Genomic DNA, 17,679 nt, shown 5'->3' on the forward strand with positions numbered 1-17,679 from the left:
ACATTCATAGTATATTAGGATAGTAGATGTTAAAACTGGATGACACATTAGAGGGCATCAAGTCCAACCTCCTCATTTCTAAGCAGGGAAACTCAGTGTCCGGCATGTGGGTTGGAGGTCAAACATGGTGGTCCCTCCGGTCCCCGACCTCTAGAGCTCTTCTCACAGGGTTGCCCCATGCTCCCTGGCATACTTGTTCACATTTGAGTGTCACATTCTGAATATTGGACTAAAGAGGGGATCCATGTTAAAGTTGCTAAATGTGAGTTTTATAGGAAAGTCTAGGGGGAAAAAAGTATCAAATTTGAAATGTAGCATTTTAATGCTTAAAATCCAGAATCAGTTCTTCATGATATAAGTAGAGAGTAATAACTAGAGCTGTGATAGAGAGCAGAGCTTAGAAGTACTGGTCAGGCATGGAGGAGATAGAGGGTCTGCATATGCCCTGGAGTAAGGAAGACCTAGCCAGAAGTGAAGGAAAGCTGATCTATATGGCTTCAAGTTACTGTCCTTGGGGTGAGCCCCCGATTCCCCTGGGTCATGGAGCCTCCCTGCCAGGCTCTGAGCAGTGCCTGGTTGGGCATTACCTGCCTTGACAAAACAAGTTTAGAATTGGGGGGGGGGCAGTGTTCCCATATACTCAACACAGAAACACCCACACCCACACCATTCCTTTTGGAAGGCAGAAATACTCCTGTTCTTCCTAACCCCAGGCACAAGACATTTCAGTAAGCAGTACAGAGATAGATAACTGGCCAGTCATTCAGGTCTCATCTCCCCCTTTCTTTCTTTGTCTTTCCCTCTCCCCCCTCCAACTTGCCATCCTCACAATCCTCTATCTCTTCTTCCTTTATCCTTAGCCCAACCTCCTTTGAAGGGCCACTTCCTACCTGGCTACCTTGGCCATTTCCACCTAATAGGGGCTCCTAATGACTTAGAAGATGAACACAGGTAATGGGGGCTCCATGTTAAAGCCAACTTATTCCTGGGGCACTGAAATTAAGGAACTTTTTCCCTGGACCTTGAACCTTTGGGTGGGAATTTTAGGATGCCACAGCATTCCAGACCACTGAGGAATGGCTCAGGGAAGTAGCTGCTTTTCAGAAGGGAAGGCAAGACACAAGTTACTCCTGAGAAGCAGGTCTCTAGAATGTGAAAATCAGTCTCCGTACTTCACACTCACCTCAGACCTGCATTAAGACTCTAAACTGTCATCTAGGAACTCCTGGCAAGCTTTCTTCTCCCTCCTTTCCACTTATAACCCTGTTCTTCAGAGGCCTCTGCCTTAAAATGTAAAAGAGACCAGCTTGACATTGAGGGCCCCCAGTAAAGGAGCGGGGTGCTGGATGGTTTATTCTCTTTCTTGGTCCAGGAATTGCTTTAATCCCAGACTTTAATTTTTATAGACTCCTTTCCTTTATTCTATTATTTCAAAAGAAAATACTCATCTTGGAGGATCCTTACACTGTTAGAAGAACAGAAGTGTTACCAACCCGTCATTTGTACGCGTCTCACTAGACCTATTGTTCCTGTTCATTAATCCACACATCCTCAGGGATGATTTTATTGTTGTTAGTTTTGGGATACTTTCAATAGCAAATGTTTATTAAAATGTGAAGAACTATTGGGTTACCCTCACATCATCTGTTCTCTTGCCAAAGTTTTCATAACTTAGTGCTTTTCATTTCTAGTTCAGTATCTCATTCTATCAAATTTTCTCATTTTCCTCTGTCCAACTCCCCTCTTCTTACTACCCCCTATCTCATCCACTTTAAACCCACAGTAAAAAAAAACCTCTGTGATCTAGTGGAGATGACTCTGGCCTTGGGGTCTGCCTCTTCCTCCCTGAGTGACCTTAGATAAGTCATTTTCCATTTCTAAGACTGTTTTCTCATGTGGAATGAAGGGACCTAAGGTTCTTTCCAGCTCTGAATCCTGTAATATCATGGCCTTCCCATATTACCATCCTAATAGCATTCAGACCACTCAGATCTACTTTTTGATAAGTTCCAGAAAATTCATGCAGTTTTGCTAGGTTTAGGATAAATTTCAGTCGAACAATCACAGCATCCTAGTGTTATAACTGGAAGGGGCCAGCAAGTTCAATCCCCTAATTTTACAATTAAGGAAACTCAGACCCTGAGATCTTAAGTGACTTGCTCAGGGTCACACTACTAATAAATATATGAGGTAGGATTTGAAACTGGGTCCTTGCCATTCCATGTGCCTCTCAATCAAATAGAGAATAATAATTTGGTGAATACTAACTCACCCTTCCAAAGATGATAATTGCTGGATTTTCATTTGAAGTTCTCAAGAATGTTGAGGTCGTATAGAAAATAAGTATGGAGCAAGAATTGGTACTCGTATCACTAGTAATTCCTTCCAGCTACACCTCACTTTTGCATTACATTGTAATTAGTGTGATCATCCATTCTCAGACCATGTAGCCCAACCCAGAAACATCTTGCATTTTCTTTAGGGCTCAATTAAACAGGAGAACCAGAAAAACCTCATTTCTTAGAAGTTGCCAGTTCTCTGTTAACAACAACAACAAAAAAAATGTAAAACATACTTATGTATAGGGTTTTCATACCCAGTAGAGTTGTAGATCAGGGCAGGGAGGTAGAGACAGTGGACACTGAATTTTAGCAAAGTACTGGGGAAGTCTTTTCAGGCATTTCTTGTGGAAAAGGTGCTGGGGTGTGAACTAGACAACAGTAGAGTTAGGAATGGCCAGACCCAAAGGATAGTCATCATTGGCTCCAGACTCCAGGTCAGCTTGGAAGGAGGTCTCTGGTGGAGGCTCAACGATGGTGTTTGACCTGATGTCATGAGATGTTATATTGGTAACTGAATGAAGGCAGAGTCGGTGGGTGATGCCACATGTGAGAATAATGGCCAACACATTGGAAGGTGAAAGATCCAAAATGATGGCAACAGGATAGACTTGTGGGACTGGTTCTAATAAGATTAAATTTAAAAATCCACTGATTAAATGAAGAAGGGAAATAGTGCTTTACAAATACAATATGCTTATAGAAAAGTTCTGGACTGTTAATGGCCCTCTAGTTCCGGAATGAGGTCGCAGTGTTGCTTCATGTCAGCCAAAAGAATTAACACCATCTATATTAAGATAAAGCCTCGTGTCCAGGATTAGAGAATTATACTCTGCCTGGTCAGATGGTTCCAGAGGTCACTTGTCCAAGGTCACCCAGCCAACAAGCAGTGGAGCTGGGCTTCTGACTTCGTGCCCACTTCCCTTTCCTTATGTCATTACTCTGTCTTATTCACAAGAATCAAATGCCCTATTCTTGTAATATTTCCTAATATAGTGTTTTGTGCTACATTTTAAAAGCCTCACAGGTTAGCATCAGCTCCACATCTTCCACCTTTCTTCATGATTGCAATCTGTTGTCAACTAGTCAGGTTATTAGGAGAATCTGTATTAATTGAATTCACCATGGATAATTGCTTTGCCTACAAATAACATTACTAAATAAGTGAATTCCAGAATTTAAGCTAATCAGAATTTCAAGCATTCCAATTTGCTAATTACATGGATTACCCCATACAAATATCCCATAACCAATTCCAAATCTAACAAAATTGTATCTTTAAAATTCAAATTTATGAAAGTAAAATAGCCATCAGAAAACCTTTATCAGCTATCAACTATGTCCCAGTTTATTCAATTTCAAACTAAGTGAAACTTAGTTTCCTCCAATAGAAAGGGTTTCTCGTGCTTGGCACTCTCTCCTCTGCCCAGGAAGCTCCTTGGGCCAGGTTTGCATTCCTCCCTGCTTAGGTAGATGTACAGGTTTGCCCAGTTTTAGGTTGACCTTTGTCCTAATTGACTGAGCATTATCATTTTCATTCGGTGCCAGAGTAAAAATGACAAGTCAACTTGAACTTTGTATCTCAAATACAAGTCACTAACAAGTAAACCCCATGAAAAAAAAAGGTAGTTGTCTCTCCCATTCTTGTCTTTCTTTCCCCTTTGGATTGGGTGATCTACATTTCTGATTGTGTTCTCCTTCTCTCTGCCCTCATCTCTGCCCCACCTCCATGGGCTCTCCTCTTCTTTCCTCATTTACTAGATGAGGGTTTGACCGAGATTATTTCTCTGGTACAAGTTCTGCAATGATATTAGGTGCTTAGAGAAGGCAGATAATAGCTAGTCAGGAGCCCCCAACTCCTTGTCCAGTGACTGAATATTAAAACTGCCTTGGATCAGAAGTTCTCAGTTGTTTTTCAACCCTACATCCATTTCATAGCACCTACTGTGCATTAAGCCTTGTGAAGGTACAAAGACAAAGTTGAAAAGATTCCTTGTCATCAAGAACCTTAAATTCTTTGTACATGAATAATTAGCTACCAAGGTTATTCACAATGATTTTGGGAAGAGGGCTGTAGGATTAGGGGCATCAGGATATCAGGATAGACTTCCACTGGAGATGGCACTGAACTCTTAAGGGAAGATAGAAATGATGGGAGATGGGGTCATGTGTCTTATTCTAGGAGGCAGGAGGAAGGGGTGGTGTGAACAGTAGCTCAGAGAGACTGAAGACCAAAGAGGACCTTGGTAGAACAACCCAGACCAGAAGCAATGAATTAGCATCCTGGCAGTGGGAGAAGGAAGAGGGAAAGGATACAGTTTTATTTGGTAAGCAACCCTGCTTGGGTTTCCTTGGAGTATTAACATTTGTCTGGAAGAGGAAAAAGTTAAGACCGGTAATATAGAATTCTGAGCTCTTGTTCTGGTTCTGACATTGCCAAACCATGTCACCTGAGGCACACCATCTCTCCTTCTTAGACAACAGCTTCCTCATCCGTAAAAATGGGGATCATACTACTTTTACTGTCTCCTTCATATTATTGTTGAGGCAAGTGCTCTGAAAGTGTGGCTGGGGTTGTTCTTAGGATGGCACATTTATCTATATAACAGGAGGCTAGCTTATCAAATTTATGTTCACAGCAACTTGTAGGTATTTGTTAAAAATTTTCTGGCAGGACCATTTAAGTGCTAATTGTTTTTTAAAACACTTTTCCTCAGTAATCTCTGGAAACATCAAAAATTACTGTCGATTGACTTAGACAAAATGGCTTTACCCAGCTTTCGAACCAATCGACCCCAAGTAAGACCTTTGTCTCCTGGAGAAAGTGGGGCTTGGGACATTCCAGGAGGTAAGTTTTTAAGTGAGTCATTATTGTCCCATGCCAAATTACAATGTTTGGAACAAGTGATGACAAAAGGAACAATCTCTGTACTTGAGAAGTTCTTAATTCAATTTCAAAGTGGGCTTTCATGTGTCTAGGCCAGATTTTAGATGCAGATTCTGCTGTTGGCAGTGGAGCCTTGCCCCCTGCCTCGGTTTTCTTAAAGTAGGGGGTCCAGATTAGTGATTAAAGTGCTGTCTTAAGTGCTTCCTGCTTGGAACCCTTAAATCATAAGAGCCCTGGAAGGATCTAGAATATAGGTTGATAGCTGTAAGGGGAGAATGCTCTGGGAGACTTTAAAAATCTTCATGGAGTTACCTAAGACAACTAGCTAATGGTCTCAGATCTTTGAGATTAGCCTAAGCCAGTGATCAGTTTTTCACAGCCCTCAAGGGCCTCCTAGTGTGAAGACATGAATCTTAAATCTGTCTTGAGCCACAAGGATACCTTTTGACACTTGTGACTTCTCCTCCAGTAGGGAAACTGCCTGCCGCTTTGAAGGAGCCAGGATTTCGAGTCATTCTTTATTGCTGTTCCAGACGTTCAGGCTTTAAAATGCACCTTTACTCGGTTAATATATACTTTTTTCATCTTTGCTGAACTAGAGCCTGTCAAAGAAACAGAATGTCCCAGTGTTGTGTTTACTTTCTTGACCTGTTAATTTAACCTTTGTTCTTTAGGGATAATGCCTGGTCGTTATAATCAAGATGTAGGACAGACGATTCCGGTATTTGCCTTCCTGGGTGCCATGGTGGTTCTGGCTTTCTTTGTGGTGCAGATCAACAAAGCTAAAAGCAGGCCCAAGAGAAGGAAACCAAGAGTCAAGCGCCCCCAGCTCATGCAGCAGGTCCATCCACCAAAGACCCCTTCAGTATGATAGCCAAGCAGCTAAGCCCTATCGCCAAAGAGGGCCCTCTTCAGTGGCCTCAGGAGACAACAGATGATTGTTGCTGGTGAAGATTTCTTGTGCAGGGGGGTACCCATCTAAAAGTATTCTCATTTTTTCATTAAATGTTGCCCATTCCAAATGGGCCTGGCCTACATGTTATGGGGATGGGGAGGGTCATGAATGAGCATCGAGTTCCCCTCAGCCCCTGATAGAAGAGACTCCTCCAGTTGGCCATGCACAAAAGCTCTGTGGAAGAGTGACTGGCTGCACCACGCCAAAGACTTGAAGATTTTCAGAAGGCTGTTGGGCTGCTTTTAATTTTAGAGGAGAAAGAGACTTGAAGCAAAAAAAAATCCTGACCAAATGGAAATGTTTGTTAAAGGCTTATTTTCTATATTTATTGTTGGAAAATGTCACTTTAGGAACTTAATGGTATTTGGAAACAAAACTATTTTTTGGCAACGGAATGCAGTTTTTTAATATTACATCATGAGGAATAAGTAACAAGCTCCATTCATTTTAATGATGCAAAAGGGACAGACTGAGACTGGAAGGAAACTAGCACAAATCTGTGAGACATAGACCTTCACTTTATTTTTATAAAAACCAACTGCCATGATTTTTTTGTAATTTTGGGTCTTGATTTCACCATTGTTGGTGAAGAAAATTTTCAATAAATATGCATTATCTATAAGAAGCTGAAATCATTGCTTTGCAGCCTCTTTTCCCATCCCAATGTCTGTTTTACAGACAACTCATTGAGCAGGTTCTGAAGCAGCCTGCCTAACTCTTGACCCCCAGTGAATCCTCCCCCTCAGCTTTTCACTGAATGAATAATTAATTTGTTTTTTCCTACCCCAGCTGACCACTCATCTGCTTCTCCATCTGAAAAGACAAGCAGTGAGGAAGGAGGGATCTAGGCTAACAAATGTGTGGGATTTTAGCTGGGGATGGGGATGGGTCACATGGACACAAAAGCCTGGAAAGTTGCTGGGAGGAGTACAGCACCTGGGGCCCCAAACAGGGACAGTCAGGTGGCTTGTCACGCATCTCCCCCGACTCAGCCACTGCTGTCACTTCAAGTGTCTCAGAGATAGAAGTCGCTTCTCCATTTCTGTATTCTGCTGCCCCATTCTTCATTCAGAACTGCAGGTGACACCAGACAGACACTGGTATCTGTCTATGCAGGTTCACACTGGTTGGCCTGATATTTCTATATATTAAGATATCAGGATGTTCTTTGGGGCAGACTTCATTATCCCCACAGGCACCAATGTCCCACAATGTATTTGAAAGATTTCCTGCATCTGATACCCAGCTGCTGGAGAGTTGCATTTTTAAGATTTAAAAACTGTCCTAAAGTGCATTGGATTGGATATGTCAAGAGACTTGGGCCCTGCTACTAATGGGATGGACAAGACATTGTCCTTCTCTGCCTCAGTTTCCCCAAATGCATTTCCCTTCTCTCTGCCTCAGTTTCCCCATCAGATGACAAGTATGTACGAATTCTCTTAAGGTTCCTTCCAGCTCTAAGATTTTCTTATCCCGTGACTTTCTGTCACACTGATGTTAAGGACATATTTCCTCATGATTTTTGGAATGGTTCTCCTGGGACTGGCTTCACAAGTTACAGGGTTTGTACCTCACCACATTGTTCACTTGACCCATGAAATGGGAAGATCATTGCTCTGGTCAGCCATTTTGATTTAGAATGACTGGACATGTTTTATCTTGATAGACCAGACAGGAGTAAGAGCTTGAGATCAGTCAGCCCCCAACCGAGGAACAGGCAGACGTAGGCAGGGACTTGGGCAATCACTAACTCAGGGAGGTCAGCTACTCGGGATCCTTCTGGATCATGGTAAGACTGTGAAGAGGTTAGCGTGACAAAGCTTTGGCAAACTGGTGAGTGCAGTTCCGAGGTTTCACCCTCCCTCACAACTAAACCTGTGAAGTAGTTAGGGCAAACCTTTGTATTCCCATTTTAGAGATGAAGAAACAGGCTCACAGAGGTCCCAGATCAAACTGCTGATTAACATCAGGACTTGAATCTTGGCTTCAGAACTTAGTGCCAATACAGACAAAGCCTATCTGCCCAAGCTGGCTTTAAAAAAGATCTCTGACCTTACAGAAGGACTGGGAAGTCCACAGCAGGTGAAGACCACCAAGGTTGGTTTGAGTCAACTTCACTCCAAGATTCAGGCAGGAACCCAGGCTATGGAGACCCAGAAAGTTGTTTCACTGTGGTCAGCAAAAATGGCAACTACTGCCTAGTCCTTCATGAGTCACATCCTTCTCTCCATTCTTGTATTTATCATATAAAACAAATATTTGACCTTTATACACATAATCCATGTGTATGGTAGTTGAGTGGTTCTATTGAAGTCTAATAACCATAATAAACACTGATAGTAATAGACTTTGAGGTGATGGAAAGAACCCTGTTGTGGGAATCGGGAGATCCCAGTCCTGTCACTAACTAGCAGTGTGACCTTGGCTAAGACCCATCCCATCTCTGAGCCTCAGTTTTCTGTGAAATCAGAATATTGAGCCAAATCTCACTCAACAAGCATTATTTGGTCATCCCTTCTGGTATATGCTATTTTAATGTCTTTTTCTTTAACATGAGGGTAATTACTTATATTATTGAATGCAAGATACTACAGGAAAATGCAAATAGTCAAATGATTCATTTTTCTACCAAAAGGTGAACTTTTCATAGCCAGATGATTCAGTTCCAGAGAAAAATATCTTGGTTTGCAAATGTTTAAATGGTAATTGATCGCCTTCAAGGGAAGTTGGTCTTACTTGTAGGTGATCTTAGCCCATCGTTGATACATCTCACAATGAAAAGTAAACCTTGGCTCTGATAGACCAGTTATCCATGTCTCAGCTCAGACTTGATCCATTTGTTTTCTGAGAAACCTGTGGCAGCCCAGGGTATTAGATTCTGCTGTTAAGCTGAACCAGCTCTAACCTAGAATCCAGATTTTGTCATTTACTAACTCAGGGAGTGGTCTTGGGCCAAATCATTCCTATTTCTCCATTTGTCAAATCATTTTACCCCCTTCTTACCTTTTATATATATATATATATATATATATATATATATATATATATATATATATATAGGGCTATTGCAATGACTAAATCCTAAAATAACAATGGGTCCTTTAAATTCGAGGGCTTGATTAAGGACATAGAAATAGAAGTAGTAGAGTGAGGAATTCATAGATCTCTTACTGGCCCAAACTCAAGACCTTGTAGATTTTGCTCAAGAATGCTCATCTCCCCATCAGTGGCAAAAGTAAAAAAAATGGGGACCTGATCCTGTTCTTCCAAGATAATAAAAGTTTAAAAATAAAAGAAATGGCTCCATAAATTTCTAAAAGTAAGTATAAAGTCCTTTTCAAATGGGAAACATTTACCTATTCCATGACCTTGTTATGATTGGGTTCTAATTATATGTGAATCTGCTAAAACCCTTCTCTCTGTTTTCCTCTGTGGGAAAATAAGTTGCACCTGAAATAGCATCTTAAGAACCCTTTGAGACCCCTTTTTTCCCTTCATTTGAGAATAGCAATTGCTTTCATTTTTTTCTCTCTGAACTCATAAGTTTAGCACCACTGATATTTTCAAGGGAAATCCTGATACCTTGAACAAAGGAAAAGAAACCAGATATTTCAGTCTCACCAGCCAATATTTCATTTCTGATCTATATGAAGAAGGCTGCTTTTTCTCAGTCTGGACTTGCTATTAAACGCATAAACCATCTACTTGACAGATGCTTAGATTTACACAATAAAGGTGAATATCACCTTTTTTTGTCTAAAAATTCACATGCTTACTAGAAAACTTGGCTACAAAATTTTGGTTCCCAGGCAGTTTATTGGAAACAAAACTGCCTGAGTTTTTGTTATCCAGTTACTACCTGAGGGTAATGATTCTTCCAGTTTCCCAATCTTTTCTTTGGTGCTTGAGGTGTCTTGTGTTTTCTCACACCAGGCTGAGAAGGGAAAAAAGGATTATTCAAAAGAATGAAAAAGAATAGAGGCAGGTAGAAGATGACAGAATCAGGAATTGAAAGTGTGGGTGGTGGAAGTGCCTTTGCTAGCTTAAGAATGATCCCAGCAGGGGCTGCTAGGTGGTACAGAGATAGAGCACTGGCCCTGGAGTCAGGAGTACCTGAGTTCAAATCCAGCCTCAGACACTTCATAATGACCTAGCTGTGTGGCCTTAGGCAAACCACTTAACTCCATTTGCCTTGCAAAAATATTTAAAAAAAAAAATGATCCCAACCAACAGCTGTTCATTCTCATCACCTGAAAATGAGGTTTGCCAATTGCTGTAGATCTTGAACTCTTAGTTCATGGTACCCTCTAAGAATTATTTTGGAGGGAATTTGCACAAAATCTTCAAAGGTTAGACACACATGTGTACAAACTGCAAGATCCCATGGGAAAATGCCAGGCATAATCTTTCGATCAAAAATGAGTTAGAGATTTAACAGAGATAAGTTGTTCCCCTGTGCATAAGGGCTGCTCCCAACTAGCAGAGAAGATAAAGAACATTTCAAAAGATTTACTCATAGATTAGATAAGTTGGATGCCCAAGGAAGACTACCAGGTAGATATTACAGTGGATAGAACATTGAACTTGGATTCAGAAAAATCGTAAATTCACATTTTACTTCTGATATTAAAACTGTGACCCTGAGTAAATCATTCAACTTCTGTCTGCCTCAGTTTCTTCATCTGTAACAGCAAGGACAATAATAGCACTTTCCTGGGTGCCTCTAGCCTCTCCCAATTGAATATAATGCTTGTTGATGGGTTCAAATAGATACTGCTAATTAGTCTAAGGAACAGTCCATTTATTCCTATATTCTCTAGTGTTTTTAGTAGGAATGGATGCTGTTTTTGTCAAAAGCTTTTTCAGCATCTATTGATATGATCATATAATTTCTGATAGGTTTGTTGTTGATATAATTAAGTATACTAACAGTTTTCCTAATATTGAACCAACCCTGCATTCCTGCGATAAATGCTACTTGATCATAATGTATTATCCCAGTGATAACTTGTAATCATTTTGCTAAGATTTTATTTTAGATTTTTGCATCTATATTCATTGGGGAGATAGGTCTATAATTTTCTTTCTCTGTTTTAACTCTTCATGATTTAGGTATCAGCACCATATTGGTTTCATAGAAAGAGTTAGGCAGAGTTCCATCTTTCCCTATTTTTCCGAAGAGTTTATATAGAATTGGAACCAATTGTTCCTTAAATGTTTGGTAGAATTCACTTATGAATCCATCAAGCCCTGGAGATTTTTTCTTAGGGAGTTCAATGATGGCTTGTTGAACTTCTTTTTCTGAGATAGGGTTGTTTAGATATTTAATCTCCTATTCATTTAACCTGGGCAACTTATATTTTTGTAAATATGCATCCATTTCACTTAGATTATCAAATTTATTGGCATAGAGTTGGGCAAAATAATTTCAAATTATTACTTTAATTTCCTCCTCATTGGTGGTGAATTCACCTTTTCCATTTATGATACTAGCAATTTGATTTTCTTTCTTTTTATAATCAAATTGACCAGAGGTTTATCAATTTTATTGGTTTTTTCATAAAACCAACTTTTGGTTTTATTTATTAATTTAATAGTTTTTTTGCTTTTATTAATTTATCCTTTAATTTTTAGAATTTCTAAATTTCTAGAATTTCTCTATCTAATAGAGTTAAAGTTCTTGAGAGTTATTAGAGTCTTTCTCCCAAGTGGGGTTAAAGCCAGTTGCATCCCATTGGATAGCAGTCTCATGGATAGGTCATGAATGTCCATCACATCTGGCTAAGTATATTCTCTCTGTTAGAGTTACAATTCTCAAGATTTATGAGAATCTTTTCTCCCATGCTATGATATAGCCAGTTTCAACTTACTGGATAGCAGTTTTTTTCTTTTACCGCCCCCCCCCCTTTTCACCTTTCCATGAGTCCCTTGAACCTCCTGTTTGATGTCCAAATTTTCTGTTTAGCTCTGGTCTTTTCATCAGGAATTTTTTCTAATTCTTCTATTTCATTAAATGTCTATAGTTTTCCCTGGAAGAGAATTGGTATTTAATTGGGGATTTTTAATTTGTGCTTTCTCAAATTTTTTTAGTTGCATGTTTAGTTCATTGATTTACTCTTTCTCTAATTTATTCATGTAAGCATTTAAAGATATAATATATCCCCTGAGAGCTGGTCTGAGTGAATCCCATAGGTTTTGGTATGTTGTTTCATTATTGTCATTATCTAGGATAAAATGGTTAATTCTTTCTATAATTTGTTTTTTGCTCCACTCATTCTTTAAAATGAGGTTATTCAGTTTCCAATTGGTTCTGGGTCTATATTTCCTTGGCCCAATATTGCATATGACTTATTGCATTGTGATCTGAGAAAGATGTATTCACTATTTTTGCGTTTCTGCAGTTGATCATTAGGTTTTTATGTCCTAGTACATGGTCAATTTTTGTATAAGTTCCATGTACTGCAGAGAAAAAGGTATATTCCTTTCTATCCCCATTCAGTTTCCTCCATAAGTCTACCATATCTAATTTTTCTAACAATCTATTTACCTTCTTTTTTTAATTTTTTTAAGGTTTTTTTTTTTTTTGCTAGGCAATGGGGTTAAGTGGCTTGCCCAAGGCCACACAGCTAGGTAATTATTAAGTGTCTGAGACCGGATTTGAACCCAGGTACTCCTAACTCCAGGGCCGGTGCTCTATTTACCTTCTTAACTTCTTTCTTGTTTATTTTATGATTCGATTTATCTAGATCTGAGAGTGGGAAGTTGAGGTCTCTCACTAGTAGAGTTTTGCTGTCTATGCCTTCCTGTAGTTCTTTCAGCTTCTCTAAGAATTTGGATGCTGTCCCATTGGGTGCATATATTCAGTATTGATGGGTGCATATATTCAGTATTTATCCTCCTTTTAGGAGGATAAAGTTTCCTTCCTTATCTCTTTAACACTATCTATTGTTTGAAGCTGCTTTGTCTGAGATAAGGATTGCTACCCCTGCTTTTTTCACTTCAGCTGAAACAAAATATATTTTGCTCCAACCTTTTACCATTACTCTATATGTATCTCTCTGCTTCAAATGAGTTTCTTGTAAGCAGCATATTGTAGGATTCTGTTTTTTAATCCACTCTGCTATTCGCTTACATTTTAAGAGAGTTCATCCCATTCACATTCAAAGTTATGATTACTAATTCTTTATTGCCCTCCATGCTATCTTCCCTCTGTTTGTGTTCCCCCTTCTTCCCCCTTTATCCGTATTCCCCAGTATTTTGTCTCTGAATATCACCCCCTTCAGTGTCTTTCCCCTCCTATATCACCCCTCCCCTTTCCCTCCCTTTCCCTTCCCTTCCTTTTGTTAGTTCTCCTTTCCCCCCACTCACCCTCCCTTTCTCCATCCCCCTCCCCTTTTCTCCCTTTTAATACTTGAAAGGTTAGATTTTTTTTTAAGTTAACTAAGTATGTGTAAGTTGACTTTAAGCCAAGTCTGACGAGAAGAAGATTCAGGTGTTTCTCATCTCCCTTCTTCCCCTCTATTACCATAGGTATTTTGTACCTCTTAGTGTAATGAGATTTACCCCATTCATTCCCCTCCCTCCTCCCATCTCCTTCCTGTCCCCCTTTTTTAAGAAGGTAGTGTTTTTTAGATCATTCTATCTGAGTCAGAAAATTCTGAGTATTCATCACTTCTAGCTAAATACATTCTATCTTAATAGAGTTAAAATTCTTGAGAGTTATTAGAGTCTTTCTCCCAAGTGGGGTTAAAGCCAGTTACATCCCATTGGATAGCAGTCTCAAGGATAGGTCATGAATGTCCATCACGTCTGGCTAGGTATATTCTCTCTGTTAGAGTTACACTTCTCAAGATTTATGAGAATCTTTTCCCCCATGCTGGGATATAGCTGATTTCAACTTGTTGGATAGCAGTTTTTTCTTTTACTTTTACCGACCCCCCCCTTTCTTTTTTTACCTTTTCATGTGTCTCTTGAACCTTCTGTTTGATGTCTATTTAGGTCTGGTCTTTTCATCAGAAATTTTTTGAATTCTTCCATTTTGTTAAATATCCATCTTTTTCCCCTGGAAGAGAAGGCTCAGCTTTGTGGGATAGTGGATTCGTGGCTGCATTCCAAACTCCCTTGCTCTTCAAAATATCTTGTTCCAGGCCCTTTGACCCCTTAATGTTGATGCAGCCAGGTACTGTGTAATCCTTCCTGTGGCTCCTTGATATTTAAATTGTTTCTTTTTAGCTGCTTGCAGGATTTTCTCTTTTATCTGATAGTTCTAGAATTTGGCCACAACATTCCTTGGTGTTTTCATTTTAGGATCTTTTCCTGGAGGGGATCGATGTATTCTTTCAATATCTACTTTGCCCTCTGGTTCCATGATATCAGGTCAATTTTCCATCAATATTAAGTCCAGGCTGTTTTTCTCTTCAATGTTTTCAGGAAGTCCAATAATTCTCAGGTTGCCCCTCCTCGACCTATTCTCGAGGTCAGTGGTTTTGCTGATGAGCTATTTTACATTTTCTTCTATTTCTATTTTTTGATTTTGTTTAACTGGCTCTTGCTGTCTCATGAAGTCAGTTTCTGCAGACTCCATTCTTTTTCTTAGGGAGGAGTTTTCTTCATTAACCTTTTGCAACTCCTTTTCCAGTTGGTCAATTCTACTTTTGAAAGAGCTTTCCATTTGACCAATTGAGGTTTTGAGAGAATTATTTTCTTTTTGTATTTGTCCAATTGAGGATCTGAGAGAATTATTCTCATTTTGTAGTTGTCCAATTGATGATATGAGAGATTTATTCTCATTTTGTATTTGTCCAATTGTATTTTCTAAGGATTTGTTTTCTTGTTGCAAGGTATTAATTATCTCTCCCTAATTTTCCAGTTGATTTTAAAACTCCTTCCTTATTTCTTCAAGGAAGTCTTTCTGTGCTGATCATATTCTCCTCAGAGGTTCTAGGTCTCTATGAGTTAGGGTCTTTTCCTTCCAAGAATTTTTCTATGGATCCACCTTTCCACTGACTCTTCTTCATTTTGCTAAGACCTTGAGGTGGGGAGGGGCTGGTTCATAGGGGCTTGGGATCACTAGAAGCTTTACTCACTGAGTGCAATTTCTATGGTTGGCCAGTAGGAGGTGCTGGTTGATTTCTCTGGAGTGTCTGTGACCTTGATTGAAGGCCTTCTCCCTTAGCTTGAAGGGAGTGATTGAAGCTATTGAATCCTTTTTGCCTTCAATTAATGGTGGGCTTTACCTTGGGGTGAGGTCATTCCTTTCCCTATTGTCAGCTGGGCTGTTCTTCTGCTCACACACCTGTGCCTGAGGAAGAAGTAGTCTGCAATTGTTTATTCTGAGAAGAGGCCTCAGTGGCAATGGGGGCATGGACTCAGAGTTCCTCAGACCAGAGGAGCCCAGGGATGGTGTCTGCAGGTCTCCTGCACCTGAAATCTCCCCCCAGCCCTGTTGGCAAGCTCCAGAGGGTCAGCGCCAAAACCAGTGTCTCTGCTCCCTAGTTGACTCAAGCCCCTGTGGTCTAGCCCCACTGCTGATCCAGCAGGTCCGGCTTTCAGGCCCTCGGACTCCCTGGCTCCAATTCAGCAGCTAATCTGGTTGATGGGGGCTGATCCTCCCTCTGTACCCAGACTCACATGCCCAGATTTGCCCAAGGTTGCTGCAAGAGACAAATCCTGAGGTAGACGTTCTTTTTCCTGGCTTTTCTTTCTGGGTTTTGTGGGTTGGATTTCTGTTAAGAGGGTTGTTTCATATGATAGATGGAGAAAGATCAGGAGACTTTAGAACTGTGCCTGTCTTCTCTCCGCCATCTTGGCCTGAAGTCAAGACTCTGGTTTTTGATCTACTCTGCCGTACAGTTCCATTTCATGGGAGAATTCATTCCATTTACATTCAAAGATATTATTATTATCTGTACTTCCCTCCATCCTATTTTTCTTCTTGTTTGTTCTCTATCTCCTTTTCACCATTTCCTTCCTCACCAGTGTCTTGTTTCTGTCTACCACTGCCCTCCCTTTTGTCAGTCCCCACTTACCCCAACCCTTTCCTTAATTCTTCCCTTCCTACTTCACCATTGAATAAGATATATTTCTATATTCAGCTATTTGTATACATTCTTTTGTTGAGCCAATAATGATTAGAGTAAGATTCAAGCAATGCCATCACCCATCCTCCCATCTTCCCCTACACCATAATATCTTTCATACTTCTTCAAGTGAAATAATTTACCCCATTCTAGTGCACTCCTCTCTCATCCCTTAATTTTTTTGTCATTCCCTCAGATTCACCTTATACCCATACCCTTTGTCTATGTATATTCCTTCTAGCTGTACTATTAGTGATACAATTTTTAAGAATTACAAGTACAGGGGACAGCTAGGTGGTGCAGTGGATAGAGCACTGGCCCTGGAGTCAGGAGTACCTGAGTTCAGACATTTAATAATTACCTAACTGTGTGGTCTTGGGCAAGCCACTTAACCCCATTTGCCTTGCAAAAATCTAAAAACAAAAACAACAAGAAGAATTACAAGTATCATCTTCCCATATAGGGATGTAAACAGTTTAACTCTGTTTAATCCTTTGTTTTCTTTTTTATCAGTTTATGCTTCTCTTGGATCTTGATATTGGAGGTTTAGTTCTGGACTTCTCATGAAAGTTTGAGATCCTATTTCATTGAATAATTTTTTTCCCTTGATGCTTAATTATTTTACTGGCTAAGTGAATCTTTTTTGTAGTTCTAGTTCCTTTGCCTTCTTGAAATATCATGTTCCATGATATTTAATGTTTTAACATTATAGCTGCCAAGTCTTGAGTGATCTTGACTATGTTTCCCCAATATTTGCATTGTTTCCTTCTGGTCACTTGCAGTATTTTTTCCTTGACCTGATAATTCTGAAATTTGGCTATACTGGTTTTTGGAGTTTTTATTTTGGGAACTCTTTTTTGAGGTGATTAGCAGATTCTTTCAATACCTTATTTTGCTCTCTGGTTCCAGGAAAATTAGACAGTTTTTTTCTTTCTAATTTCCTAATTGGTTTCCAGGTATGATTCTAACATTGTCTCTCTCATAAGGTATTTTACAATTTTTTGTTGGTTGCTCCCTGACCTGGACTTTACTTCCTTTTTCACCTGAGTGAAACAGACCTTTATTGCCAATCTTCCAAGTTTTTTTGGGCTAAGATTGTTTCACCCTGTCTTTTTTTTACTAGTTCTACTTCTCTAGGATTTGTTTTGGGGTGCTATTTTATGTTTTTTGGAGGTGAATATGAGAGAGTTATGGTGATTTATTGCTTACTCTGCCATCTTGGCTCTCTTTTTTTCATGAATTAATATTTGTAAAGTATTTTTGCAAACTTTAAGATGCTATTAAAAATCTTAACTATTATTAGCCTATTAGACTCTGAGCTCCTTGAAGGTAGGGGCTGGGTTTTTTGGCCTCTTTTTTAAATCCACAGTCCACTAACAAAGAGGAACTTAATAAATGTCTTGTTGATTGGTTCACTAA

The 17,679-nt window shown here is 39.7% G+C and overlaps 1 protein-coding gene across 6 annotated transcripts in view; it reads left to right on the forward strand.

Annotated features, from left to right (window-relative positions):
* MBTPS1 (membrane bound transcription factor peptidase, site 1) overlaps positions 1–6,831 on the forward strand; it is a 66,346-nt gene extending 59,515 nt beyond the window's left edge. For 2 of the 6 annotated variants that reach the window (XM_074201996.1, XM_074201992.1), the window contains exons 22-23: positions 5,057–5,187; positions 5,901–6,831. In XM_074201996.1, the coding sequence (XP_074058097.1) occupies positions 5,057–5,187; positions 5,901–6,097 (328 nt within the window). In that variant the 3' untranslated portion in view covers positions 6,098–6,831. The other 4 variants (XM_074201997.1, XM_074202003.1, XM_074202000.1 and 1 more) reach the window with 4 other exon arrangements.
* Positions 6,832–17,679: the final 10,848 nt, after the last annotated feature.

This window comes from Macrotis lagotis, chromosome 1 (assembly GCF_037893015.1).
Source record: "Macrotis lagotis isolate mMagLag1 chromosome 1, bilby.v1.9.chrom.fasta, whole genome shotgun sequence".
Classification (NCBI taxonomy): domain Eukaryota; kingdom Metazoa; phylum Chordata; class Mammalia; order Peramelemorphia; family Peramelidae; genus Macrotis; species Macrotis lagotis.